Below are 13,355 nucleotides of genomic sequence, written 5' to 3' on the forward strand. Positions count from 1 at the left end.
TCTGTGTGCATGCCGCGTCAATTCAGGATAAAACTCCAAGCTTTCGACCACTACCTCCATGGTCATCGTCAGAGCTAAAACTGACTGTCGTGAACTAGCGAGGTTCTCACTTTTATATGCAAAGGACGGCTTCTGATTGGCTGGAATACGTCATAGCAGCAGCGATATGGCGCGTAATGAAGTGGTGCCCTCTACTTCCATAGATGTAGTTGCTATCCCGCGTTGCTTGCAGCGCCATCCCTTGAATCAAGAGGTAAAGTGCGAGAAGTTTTTCTCTGCGATTTTGTTTATCCAATGCACTCTTCCAAGTGTTGCTAAGTGCATAGCCGTTGTCTCTATTAAAGTTATTATCGCTAAGTCTAATTTCGACTGCTTCCCAGATCACAGAGTCCCAGTAATTCGATGCGTGGGCTATTACTCTGGTTTCTTCAAATAAAATCTTATGCTTGTTAAGCAGGCTACGTTCAGCCACCGCTGATTTTTCCAAATACCTGTATTTCAGGTGGCGTTGGTGATCGATGCAGCGGTCGGCAACGGTTCTTACAGACTGGCCCACGTAATTCTTGCCGCATTCGCAAGGAATAGTATAAATTCCCGGCACTCTTAAGCCGAGACTATCTTTGACTGGTCTCAACATTTCCTTAATTTTCCTAGGTGGTCGGAAAACTGGTTTTATTCCTTGCCTCTTCAGGACTCTGGCTATCTTGCTCGTTGTAGCACCGCAAAAAGGAAGCCGCGCTATGTGTTGGTCCTCTTCTTGTATGTGGCCGGCATCGTGTCTATTTTCTTGGACAATACTGATTTAATTTCACCGGCAGAATAACCATTCCTCTTGAAAACAGTTGTCAAATGGTTAATCTCGGGACCGAGGTGGTCCTTGTCGGAAACAGTCCTGGCTCTGTGTACTAAAATATTCAGCATATCTCTCTTCTGAGATGGATGATGGAAGCTATGGCTATGCAGATATAAGTCTGTATGGGTTGGCTTCCTGTACACAGAATGGCCCAGTCGTCCATCCGGCTTTCGCTCCACCAACACATCTAAAAAAGGTAACTTCCCTTCCTTCTCTACCTCCAATGTAAATTTTATGTTTGGATGTACACCATTCAGATGTTCGACGAACTGCTGCAGCATGTCGCTGCCGTGTGGCCAGATTAAAAAAGTATCATCGATGTACCTGTAGAAGCATGATGGGCGGAGGTGAGCACTGCTCAGGGCTCGTTCTTCAAAGTCCTCCATGAAAAAATTCGCTATTGCTGGTGACAGTGGCGAACCCATGGCTGTTCCATCCGTCATTTCATAATAATTTCCACTGTATAAAAAATAAGTGGTCGTCAAGGTATGCCGGAACAACTTCAAAATTTCTGAGGAGAAATGAGCAGCCAACAGTTGTAATGTGTCATCCACAGGTACTTTGGTGAACAGAGAAACCACATCGAGGCTGACCATGATATCACTTAGGCCTATCTTCATCTGTTTTATGATATCAACAAACATTTTTGAATTCTTAATATGATGTGGGCAGTGACCAACTATAGGCACCAACAATTTAGTTAAGTGCTTTGCAAGCTTGTACGTAGGAGAGCCAATAGCGCTAACAATCGGTCTCAACGGGACGTTCTCCTTATGAACCTTTGGCAAACCGTACAGGCTTGGTGGCCTAGGTGCTCTCGGCCGTAAGTTCTTCACCAGTTTGTCGGAGAGGCCAGAGTTTTTTAGTAGTTCCCTTGTCTTCCTGCTGAGAGCCGATGTGGGATCCCGTCTGAGAATCCGGTATGTGCTGTCCTCCAGTAATAATCCAACTTTCTTGTGGTAATCTGTAGCATTGAGGATTACTGTGGCGTTCCCCTTGTCAGCAGGTAAAACAACTAGATCTTCATCCTTCTGCAACAATTTCAGTCCTTGTCTCTCCTCTCTGCCAATGTTTGACTTAGGCGGCTTGGATGTCGCTAAAATCTGGCTAGTAGCAAGCTTTACGTCATCCGCTGCTTCTTGAGAAAGATGACGAACTGCTTGTTCCACTCCACTAATGATCTCAACCACCGGTAACTTACATGGAGTTGGGGCAAAGTTCAATCCTTTACTGAGAGCCGAGATAGTAGCTTCATCAAGTTCCTTGTCAGAGAAGCTGAATGTACACTGTAGAACTGCACAATAGGCTGTCCCAACACTGTAAAGCCCTCTGATTATCTTTGACGGTGATAAGGTGTCCAAATCTGTATGATATTGGCACTAAACACAACTGATCAACCTCTTTGTTAAACAGGCCTTCATAACCTCGGCATAGGCATTAGATAAAACTTTTTCTCATTGGTGAAGAGAACCTGATGTTATTGACCTAGGTTCTATTCCAGATGTTTTTTGTGCACCACTATACTTTTGGGGGAGAGGATTTGCACTGTTAGATGACTACAGGGCAAACTGAACGTGTGGTTGCACACTGTCTGGGCTGACACATACCTCTCTGTTGCCTTATAGGCAGTGCACAGATCTATCACATTTCTCTCAGGTTACCTACAAAAAATTATTTATAGTTATCAGTAATTATCTGTTTGTATTGACAATGTTCGAAACTATGAGACACCTTTAAAGTTTTGTGTCTCATGATAGAGGTTGAATGTTTGAATGACATCGCTGCGATATGTGCCAACTTCGCAGCAAATGTTCTGTGCTGACCATCTTTATTGTCACAAAACGGTCTTTTGAAGTATGTTGACAGACTGAACATGACTGGAGATGTGCACTCTACTTAACCCACCGAACTGCACAGAAAATGCAATTTTACGTTCACCCCTATTACAGACTTTTTAGATAAAAAAACATGTGAATACTCGTTTTCTAATAAAAATCGCCTGTTTTTGATAGTAGATGAAATTCATACACTTTTCATTTTCCCAAAATTGAATTTACATGAAATTTGCATGTACATTCGGAAAACATCCATGTTACATTCGCTGACTACGAATGAACAAATAAATAAATGAAAAATTAAATACAAATCGTCTGTGGAAGCAACTTACGCCGGCACGACGCAAGACATCAACGGATATCACAAATTCCATTTCTTCTGCTCCCTCTGCTAACAAAACGATAGCAGATTTCTTAGCCATTGCCACTGTTTCACTCGTGAGAAACGCTTTCTGTAAGGCAAATATACAAGCTGTTGAGCGTCGCAGTATCATGAAACTTACACACATATACAAACGCCGTTGACGGCACTGACCTTCGTCAATGTCGTCTGCTCCTTGCCAACCTTCGAATTACACATGCATGGTTGCGGAATTTTGTTCATTGTGGCAGAAAATCAGTTAAAACTTTTAGTAATTTTGTCTTCCATTGGCTATCTTCAAAACATGATGGTTTTTATAATATTCACCGCATATGAATTATTGTTACAGATTGTAGCTGCAAATCATTATAAATTTGTCAGCATGATTTCGCTCTTTGTGCTGTTTTTCCGGAAAGATATGAATTGAGTCAAGGTTGTTATTGTTTGCGTGAGATTCTTAAATTAAAGGTTTGGGCTGCAAGTGTTCTCTTGTATACGTTGTATGTCGTTTTAGTTACGGAATAATTAACGTACGTGGTTGTATAGTTCTGTATGTATTTTTGTTTTATTTCTAACGTACAGTAAGTAAAGTGACAAAATCAGCTGTTTGATAAGCTTGGGTAGGTTGATGAGACTTTGTTATAATCCTCGCTTATATTTCAGAGTTGCGATATGTTCTTGAGACGTACCTGTTACGATAAAATTAGTTGTTAATAGATTTCGTACACCTCTTCGACTCGACGTCACGTGTGAATGAGAAGGGATCGTGTTTTTCATGGGAAGACAAGGCATAAGAATTGTTATCGGCGTTGTCACTATCGTATGTTCTTACAGTCATTGACAAGACAGGTAGAAAATAGAATTATTGCCAAGTGCATTCCATACAGCTTTCTGTATTCTGTTTCAGTGACGTGATTGTGATCAAGAATTAATGTGGTTGGAATGCATCCTGGACCGATTCAAGTGCCTGTCTTCGTATATCCAACACCAATCATATTTTATCTTGAAGACCAAGCGTCACACAAACAAGTATTAACTTTATACAATCCTTACGAATTTCCAATTAGATTCAGAGGTAAGCAAAGTTAGTGGTCACTACTGTTCTATAAAATGTTCTTTTCTCATAAAAACCTCATAAGATGGGGGAAACAGCTGTTTTGTAGAAGATTACGTAAAATTTTACTGCAGTGAATAAACGAAATGTTAAGGACAATTATTTTGAACATTGTTTCATTTAGTTGTTAAATTTTTAATTTTAACATGTTCAAGTAAAGAAACTGGTATATTGATTCTAAAGTTTGTGAGACTGCTTGGTAACATTAATTGTGGTAGAAATGACCTGATTTCTGTGGAGATATAACTGTTGCGCAATTCAACTATTCAAACCATAGCATTGACATGTTGAATATAGTCAGTAGTTTCAGGTACATACTGAGAGTCAACTCTTCAACTTGTGAATGCAAAACTGTAGTTTCACAAATTTAACTATGGTATTAACAGAAAGAGACCCCAAAATAAGATTTTTCAGCAGTGATTTTAGTGATCACAATATCTATCAAGACAACTCAATTTTATGCTAGTGTTGGAAAAATACAAGACACACTCCAGTACAACTGATGTAAATAACATATTTTGCAGCTTCTGTAATGTGTTTCTTCATTATTTTGATGCAGTAACTCAAGTGAAAAAGTGGAGGATTAGTGTGGTTAAAATAATTGTTGAGGAAAGTAAGTCTTATAACAAACATAATGGGAAAAAGCTCCCATAATTCCTTAACCTCATCAAATTACACCATTATTTGAAAAGTGTGTTGAAAATTCATCAAATGTTCAATAAGACAATAAGAAAAGTTAAATGGCATATTAATGATAAATGCACATACACCCACACAGCTACAGTGTTCTGGCAGAATATGTTGTAGTGCACCACATTTCTACTGATGTGAGGGATTGATAGAGTGAAATGAGTTAACTGAAAAAGAAGTTGGGAGTACGTGGAAACGTTTGAAGGAAGTGTGACTAACAGCAAGGAGGGAATAGCAACAAGTGCACTTGATATAGGAATACGGCTACGATTGATCCCATTCTGGTGCATTTGTGGGACATGCATGTGCTACACACTGATGTGGAGGAGTAGACTGAGAGAGAGGTAGAATGGAGGAAGGTGCAAGTATGGAACAAGTCAAGTTTGAAGCCATGGGGACAAGAGCAGGTGTCGGATGGCGACTATTGGATATTGAGGTCAGAAGGCTTCAATGATTAAAGTATGTGTTATAAGGACAATCGCCATTTATGCAATTCAGAGAAATAGTTATTGAGGGCAAGATCCAGATGGCACATGTCATGAAGCAGCCCTTGAAGTCAAGTAGTCATGCTCAGCAGCATTTCAATCACTGTTTGGTCAGTACTGCTCGGTTGATCGTGTGGACTGTCAGTTGGTGGTCATGCCCTTGTTATAGCCTGTCAACACTTCAGACCAGAGTTGAAAAAGGAAATTTTGTAAATTATATTGGTGAAATTGGTGAACGGATACTGCTTTTTAGGGGGATGTTAGGATTGTGAGAAATATGTCTCTTTGAGAAGGTTTTCAGTTTCCAGAAGGCCTTAATATGTAAGCATAAAATGTGTTTCATAATTCTACAACAGACTGATGTCTATGATATTGATCTCTAGTTGTGTTCATCTTTTTTACTATCTTTCCAAGAAAGTGGGATTAGTTGTGTATTTTTCCAATCACTTGAACACTTTGTTCCTTCAGTGATCTATGGTACACTACTGCTAGAAAAGAAAGCAGCTCTTTTGCGTACTCTTAAGTAGAATCGAGTAGGAATCCTTTAAAGTCCAATTGCCTTTCCTCTGTTATGGGTAATTTTAAATAATTTTCTACCGTGCAGTCACTTGTTTTGATATGTCACTTTGACATTTCATGTGATGCTTAAAAGGAGGAACCACAATATTAGACTGTCAGCGAGAGGGCTCCGCTAGTTCTTGCTACTAATAAGGCGAGTACACCGTTCGCTTGTTATATGTTTTTACAAGCTTCAAACAGGAGCGACTGCAGTAACGGATAGGAACTGTGATTGTTGTATACAGATCCGAGCTGAGCCGGCGGCCCTTCGCTCACAGCTTCTGGCTGTGTTGGCTTCCGTCACACAGCTTGAGGCCGCTGCCAGGGGGCATCACTGTGGGGGATTGGACGCGGGGATGCAAGGGACATCAAGCACGTCCCACGTGTCCTCTGATCAGTCCACTGCTGTGACCTCCCCGGGTACTGCTTGCACTGAGGTTGACCCCTCACCCTTGGTCGAGTGGGAGATCATTCCAAAGTCTAGCAGGTAGCGAAAAACTTTCCGAGGGGCTGATCATAGGGCCTCCCCAGTTTGTTTGACAAACAGGTTTCGGGTGTTATCTGTGGCTGACAATCTCTCTGAGCCGGATGCAGTCGTCCACCCTGTTCCAGAGGAAGCTTCTCGGCCCTCAAGGTTTGGTCATTCACAGAGGGTGGGTTTGCTGGTAGTTGGGAGCTCCAACATTAGGTGCGTAATGGGGCCCCTTAGGAACATGGCTGCCAAGGAGGGGAAGGAAGCCAGTGTGCATTCCAGGGGGAGTCATTCCGGATATGAAAAGGGTACTACCAAATGCCATGAAGAGTACAGGGTGCAGACAACTGTAGGTGGTGGCTCATGTCGGTACCAATGATGTGTGTCGCTTTGGATCAGAGCAGATCCTGTCTGGTTTCCGGTGGCTTGCGGAAGTGGTAAAGACTGCCAGTCTTGCTTCCGAGATTAAGGTAGAGCTCTCCATCTGCAACATTGCTGATAGAACCGACTGTGGTCATTTGGTGCAGAGCCGAGTGGAGGGTCTGAATCAGGCGGTTCTGTGACGGTGTAGGCTCCAGATTCCTTGACTTGCAACATTGGGTAGTGGGTTTCCGGGTTCCGCTTAACAGGTCAAGAGTCCACTACACACAGGAGGCAGCTACATGGGTAGTGGGGGCTGTGTGGAAGAGACTGGACAGTTTTTTTAGGTTAGAGGGTCTCAGGGAACCACAGAAGGGGCATCTGTCTAAAAGTGGGCAGGTAAAACACAGTAAGGTAGTTGTAGAAATGATTGGTATTGTAGTTGTAAATTGTCATAGCTGTGTTGGGAAAGAACCAGAGCTCCAAGCCCTAATAGAAAGCATTGAAGCTCAAATAGTTGTAGGTACAGAAAGCTGGCTAAAGCCAGAAATAAGTTCAGCCGAAATTTTTTCAAATGATCTAACAGTGTTCAGAAAGGATAGATTAAATACAGTTGGTGGTCGAGTATTTATTGCTGTCAGAGGTAGTTTGCCTTGTAGCGAAATTGAAGTAGATAGTTCATGTGAAATAGTATGCGTAGAGGTTATACCTGACAATCAGACTAAACTATTAATTGGATCGCTTTACTGAGCCCCGACTCAGAAGACATAGTTGCTGAACAGATCAAAGAAAACTTGAGTCTCATTTCAAATTAGTACCCCACTTATACAATTATAGTTGCTGGTGACTTCAATCTACCCTCGATATGCTGGAAAAATTATACGTTTAAAGCCGGCGGCAAGCATAAAACATCATCCGAAATTGTACTGAATGCTTTCTCAGAAAATTATTTTGAACAATTAGTTCATGAGCCCACTCAAAGCATAAGCGGTTGCGAAAGCATACTTGACATTTTAGCAACAAATAATCCTGGACAAATAGTGAGTGTTGTGATGAATACAGGGATTAGCAACCACAAAGCTGAATACCATAACACTTACAACCATCAAAAAGAAACACAAAGTATATCTATTTAAAAAAGCTGATAAAAATGCTCTTAATGCCATTTTAAGAGACTGATCATGTAAGTGTAGAAAAGTTGTGGAATGTTTTCAAAGAGACAGTATCAACAGCAGTTGAGAGATATATATACCACATAAATTAAATAAGTGATGATACTGAACCCCCATGGTACACAAAACGGGTCAGATCATTGTTGCAGAAGCAACAAAAACAGCATGCCAAATTTAAAAGAACGCAAAATTCCCAAGATTGGTAAAGTTTTACAGAAGTTCGAAATATAGCGCGTACTTCAATGCGAGATGCTTTTAATAATTTCCACAATGAAATTTTGTCTCGAAATAGGGCAGAAAACCCAAAGAGATTCTGATCATACATAAACCACACCAGTGGCAAGACGCAATCAATACCTTCACTGCACAATAACAACAGTGAAGCCACTGATGACAGTGCCACTAAAGCAGAGTTATTAAACACGGTTTTCCGAAACTCTTTCACCAAAGAAGGCGAAGTAAATTTTCCTGAATTCCAATCAACGATCAACTACCTAGATGAGAAACATAGAAGTAGATATCCTCGCTGTAACAAAGCAGCTCAAATCACATAATAAAGGCAAGGCCGCCAGTCCAGATTGTATACCAGTCAGGTTCCTCTTGGAGTATACTGATAAAATAGCTATATATTTATAGCAATTATATACAACCACTCACTCACAGAAAGATTTGTACCTCAAGACGAAAATTGCTCTAGTCACACCAGTACCCAAAAAGGGAAGCAGGAGTAATCCGCTAAATTACAGGCCTATATCACTAACATCGATTCGGAGTAGGGTTTTGGAACATACACTGTATTCGAACATTATGAAGTACCTCGAAGAAAACGATTCATTGACATAGTCAGCACAGATTCAGAAAATATCCAGAATGAGATTTTCACTCTGCAGCGGAGTGTGTGCTGATATGAAACAACAAGGCAGATTAAAACTGTGTGCCAGACTGAGACTCAAACTTGGGACCTTTGCCTTTCGCGGGCAAGAGCTCTACCATCTGGGCTACCCCTAGCACGACTCGCGCCCCGTAGGTAGAGGACGAGGTACTGGCAGAAGTAAAGCTGTGAGGACAGGGCACAATCGTGCTTGGGTAGCTCAGATGGTAGAGCACTTGCCCGCGAAAGGCAAAGGTCCCAAGTTCGAGTCTCAGTCCCGCACACAGGAAGTTTCAGAAAATATCGGTCTTGTGAAACACAACTAGCTCTTTATATTCTTGAAGTAATAAGTGATATTGACAGGGGATGTCAAATTTATTCCATATTTTTAGATTTCCAGAAGGCTTTCGTCACTGTTCCTCACAAGCGTCTTCTAACCAAACTTCGTGCCTACGGAGTATCGCCTCAGTGGTGTGACTGGATTCGTTATTTCCTGTCAGAAAGGTCACAGTTCGTAGTAATAGATGGAAAGTCATTGAGTAAAACAGAAGTAATATCCGGCATTCCCCGAGTGAGTGTTATAGGCCCTCTATTGTTCCTCATCTATATTAACGACATAGGAGACAATCTGAGTAGCCGTCTTAGAGTGTTTGCAGATGATGCTGTCATTTATCGTCTTTTAAACTCATAAAATGATCAAAACGACTTGCAAAATGACTTAGATAAGTTATCTGTATGGTGCGAAAAGTGGCAATTGACCCCGAATGGGGAAAAGTGTGAAGTTATTCAAATGAGTCCTAAAAGAAATCAGCTAAATTTCGATTACGTGATAAGTCATACAAATCTGAAGGCTGTAAATTCAACTATATACTTAGGGATTACAGTTGCAAATAACCTAAATTGGAATGATCACATAGATAAGATTGTGGGTAGAGCAAACCAAAGACGGCGATTTATTGGCAGAACACTTAGAACGTGCAACAGGTCTGCCAAAGAGACTGCTTACACTGTGCTTGTCCACCCTATTCTGGAGTATTGCTGTGCGGTATGGGATCCGCATCAGGTGGGACTGACGGATGACATCGAAAAAGTACAAAGAAGAGCAGCTCATTTTGTATTATTGTGAAATAGGGGAGATAGTGTCACAGACATGATACGTGAATTGGAGTGTCAATCATTAAAACAAAGACGATTTTCGTTGCGACGGAATCTTCTCATGAAATTTTAATCACCAGTTTTCTCCTCAGATTGCGAAAACACTCTGTTGGCACTTACCTACATAAGGAGAAATGATCATCACGATAAAATAAGAGAAATCGGGGCTCACACAGAAAAATTTAAGTGCTCATTTTTCCCGCATTTGTAAAGAGGCGTGGCCGTTTCGAAAAACGTGCATGATTTTTCACTAAAATTGTGCAGTGGCCATACAGGAAAGTGGGGGACATTGCAGTAAAAGATGTTTTACAGTAATAGGGATTCTGATAAACGTTACCTAGTGGACCTTCTTCGCATTTTTCATATGTGTTGTACAATACGTGTAAATAATATACACTACTGGCCATTACAATTGCTACACCCCGAAGATGATGTGCTACAGACATGAAATTTAACTGACAGGAAGAAGATCCTGTGATATGCAAATGATTAGCTTTTTAGAGCATTCACAAAGTTGGCGCCGGTGACGACATTTACAACGTGCTGACATGAGGAAAGTTTCCAGCCGATTTCTCATACACAAACAGCAGTTGACCAGCTTGGTGAAACGTTGTTGTGATGCCTCGTGTAAGGAGGAGAAATGCGTACCATCACGTTTCCGACTTTGATAAAGGTCAGATAGTAGCCTGTCGTGGTTGCGGTTTATCGTATCGCGACATTGCTGCCTGCGTTGGTCGAGATCCAATGACTGTTAGCAAAATATGGAATCGGTGGGTTCAGGAGGGTAATACGGAACGCCATGCTGGATCCCAATTTTCTCATATCACTAGCAATCGAGATGACAGGCATCTTATCCGCATGGCTGTAACGGATCGTGCAGCCACGTCTTGGTCCCTGAGTCAACAGATGGGGACGTTTGCTAGACAACAACCATCTGCACGAACAGTTCGACAACGTTTGCAGCAGCATGGACTATCAGCTTGGAGACCATGGCTGCGGTTACGCTTGATGCTGCATCACAGACAGGAGTGCCTGCGATGGTGCACTCAGTGACGAACCTGAGTGCACGAATGGCAAAACGTCATTTTTTCTGATGAATCCAGGTTCTGTTTACAGCCTCATGATGGTCTGATCCGTAGCATGAGGGTCCAAATGATGAAACTTGTTACTGACTCTGTGCTGGCCGTAACAACAGATATCTTAGTCATTCTTTGACTAAAAGTGTTTTCTTTCGGGTTGATCTAATATATCAAATGTTAAAATTTCTAGAATGGCATTAATGTTTTATATTTTGTCATCCCTTTGTAGCCTGAGGAATATTTTTTTTTTCTTCATGGACAAAAAAAGAAATGTTATTTATAACTATAGTTTTAAGTTTGTGTGTTTTGTGATAACTTATTTTTTCAAATATGCTGTTCTGATCTATTTAGAAACTCACAGAGGCAGAAGGAATGACAGTTATCTTTTTCTCATGGGGGAATTATAGCTTCAAACACTACATAAATATGTGTCATCATGTAGTGCATGACAGAGAAAGCAACAGCTTTTCTAAAGTAACGAGTTTCCTCTTAATTTTGTTACTTTACGCTTAGCTTGAGTAAACGCAAGTAGTTTGTAGCAATTTTACAATTGTTAATTATTAGGTCAGCTGCTTCACGTTATTGTACACCTTGGCTCTTCCTCTTTCCTTGAAGTGTTGACTTTTTAATGGGCTCTACACAGCACAATGTACAGATGACTGAATCTCCGGAACAGAATGAACAAGTGAATTGATTGTGTTCTGTGCCAGTAACCACATGAGTAATATGATGACAGCTAACTTTCCTAAAACTGCAAACTAATATTTTATTCCAGTTTTTAGGGAAAATAAACATGTTATAAGGCTTGTTTACCACCATTTTAAATTTTCAGCTGTCAGTTATTACCAAAACAGTTAACATATGTGCGTAATCCATCATTATTTTTCAGTACTATTATTTTAATGGTCATCGTATCGGAGATAACCTACTTCATTTTTTTCCAGTGTTGTGCACCGCTCCAAACAAGTACACAGTTGTAGATCCGGAGGGTTCTATTAGACCTCGGTGTTGTATTGATATCGTCGTTAGACATAATGCAGTTACATTGGCGAATTGCAACATCACAGATAAATTTAGGATACAGATGCAAAATCATACAACTAAACAGGTAATTTTGTTGTTGCTCTTTTGATCTCAGTAAATTTGTTTGTTTACATTGAGTTCTGGCGATTCTTGTGAATACATCGTAGCATATAGAACATATCAGTTTTCCAAGTTTGTTATGTTTGCATTCCATGGTACTACATAAGTATTACTAATCAGTTTTAATTAAAGCATCTACAACTTTGGTTCTATTAAAGAAAAATAAAACATATTTAAATAGGTTTACAATAACAAATAAACATGCGTACAGCTAAGGAGCTGGGAATGTATCAGAGTTTTACAGGTACATGGCTACTTGCATTGTGGCTTTGAACTCCTCCATAGTGTAAAATGAGGCCATTACAAATCTTACAGCTACTGAAATGTATTCCCTTCTGTACCATTTGAGGTTTGCAAGTTAATTACTGAGATCAAGCTGTGGAATCTAGACAACATTTCCAGATTATTTTTCATTTCAGAATCCTTTAGAGTACATACATTTAAATCACCTCAGACTACCAACTGCTTCTTGCTGTCTGACACAGTAGCATAGTAAGGAATCCGTTGCTTCATAAACAGTTCAAAGTTTCTCAGTGGAGATATATATGCAATTACTAAGGATGTAATTGAACTATTTTTCGATATTAATTCACATGTGGATGCTTCTGTGTCCCAGTTTCCACAAAATCTATTTCTTTTGATGTTTATGAACTTGCGTTCTGCCGTAATATATGTAGCAATTCTTCCTCTTCCCGTGTTAGTTCTGCTTGAGTAAGGCACTAGAGCTTCATCTTTATTATGAAAAGGATAGTTGCTACTCACTGTATAGCAGACAGGCACATCAAAAAGGCTGCCAGAAAATGAGATTTTAGCCAACAAGGCCGTCATTGGTGACACACACACACACACACACACACACACACACACACACACACACACGTGACTAGGTCTCTGGTTGCTAAAGCCACATTTCAAGCACCCACTGACAGTATGGTCACAGCAACCAGTGACCTGGTCATGAGAGAGAGAGAGAGAGAGAGAGAGAGAGAGAGAGAGAGAGAGAGAGACACCAAGGCCTTGTTGGTTGAAAGCTCACTTTCTGTTCTGAGTTTTTTTTGTTGTGCCTTTCTGCGACTCGGCATCTCCATTGTATGGTGAGTAGCAACTATCCTTTTCATAATACTGTTACATTCCATCCTGGATTTTCTATGGTTGAGAGTTTCATCTTTTTTATTTCACTTCTCCAGCCCTGTAGTTATGTGGTATT

The 13,355-nt window shown here is 40.6% G+C and overlaps 2 protein-coding genes across 5 annotated transcripts in view; one reads left to right on the forward strand and one right to left on the reverse strand.

Annotated features, from left to right (window-relative positions):
• Positions 1-3,229, reverse strand: part of LOC126485553 (Parkinson disease protein 7 homolog) — a 118,645-nt gene extending 115,416 nt beyond the window's left edge. The window contains exon 1 of the mRNA XM_050108883.1: positions 3,021-3,229. Within this exon, the coding sequence (XP_049964840.1) occupies positions 3,021-3,197 (177 nt within the window). The 5' untranslated portion in view covers positions 3,198-3,229. The remainder of the gene's footprint in view (positions 1-3,020) is intronic.
• A 147-nt stretch (positions 3,230-3,376) lies between these two features.
• LOC126485569 (motile sperm domain-containing protein 1-like) overlaps positions 3,377-13,355 on the forward strand; it is a 52,882-nt gene continuing 42,903 nt past the window's right edge. Inside the window, exons 1-4 of one of the 4 annotated variants that reach the window (XM_050108884.1) lie at positions 3,377-3,517; positions 3,713-3,869; positions 3,957-4,124; positions 11,950-12,113. In XM_050108884.1, coding sequence (XP_049964841.1) covers positions 3,992-4,124; positions 11,950-12,113 — 297 coding nt within the window. In that variant the 5' untranslated portion in view covers positions 3,377-3,517; positions 3,713-3,869; positions 3,957-3,991. Of the gene's footprint in view, positions 3,670-3,712; positions 3,870-3,956; positions 4,125-11,949; positions 12,114-13,355 lie in introns of all 4 variants that reach the window. The other 3 variants (XM_050108886.1, XM_050108888.1, XM_050108887.1) reach the window with 3 other exon arrangements.

The sequence above is a fragment of the Schistocerca serialis genome, chromosome 1 (assembly GCF_023864345.2).
Source record: "Schistocerca serialis cubense isolate TAMUIC-IGC-003099 chromosome 1, iqSchSeri2.2, whole genome shotgun sequence".
Taxonomy (NCBI): domain Eukaryota; kingdom Metazoa; phylum Arthropoda; class Insecta; order Orthoptera; family Acrididae; genus Schistocerca; species Schistocerca serialis.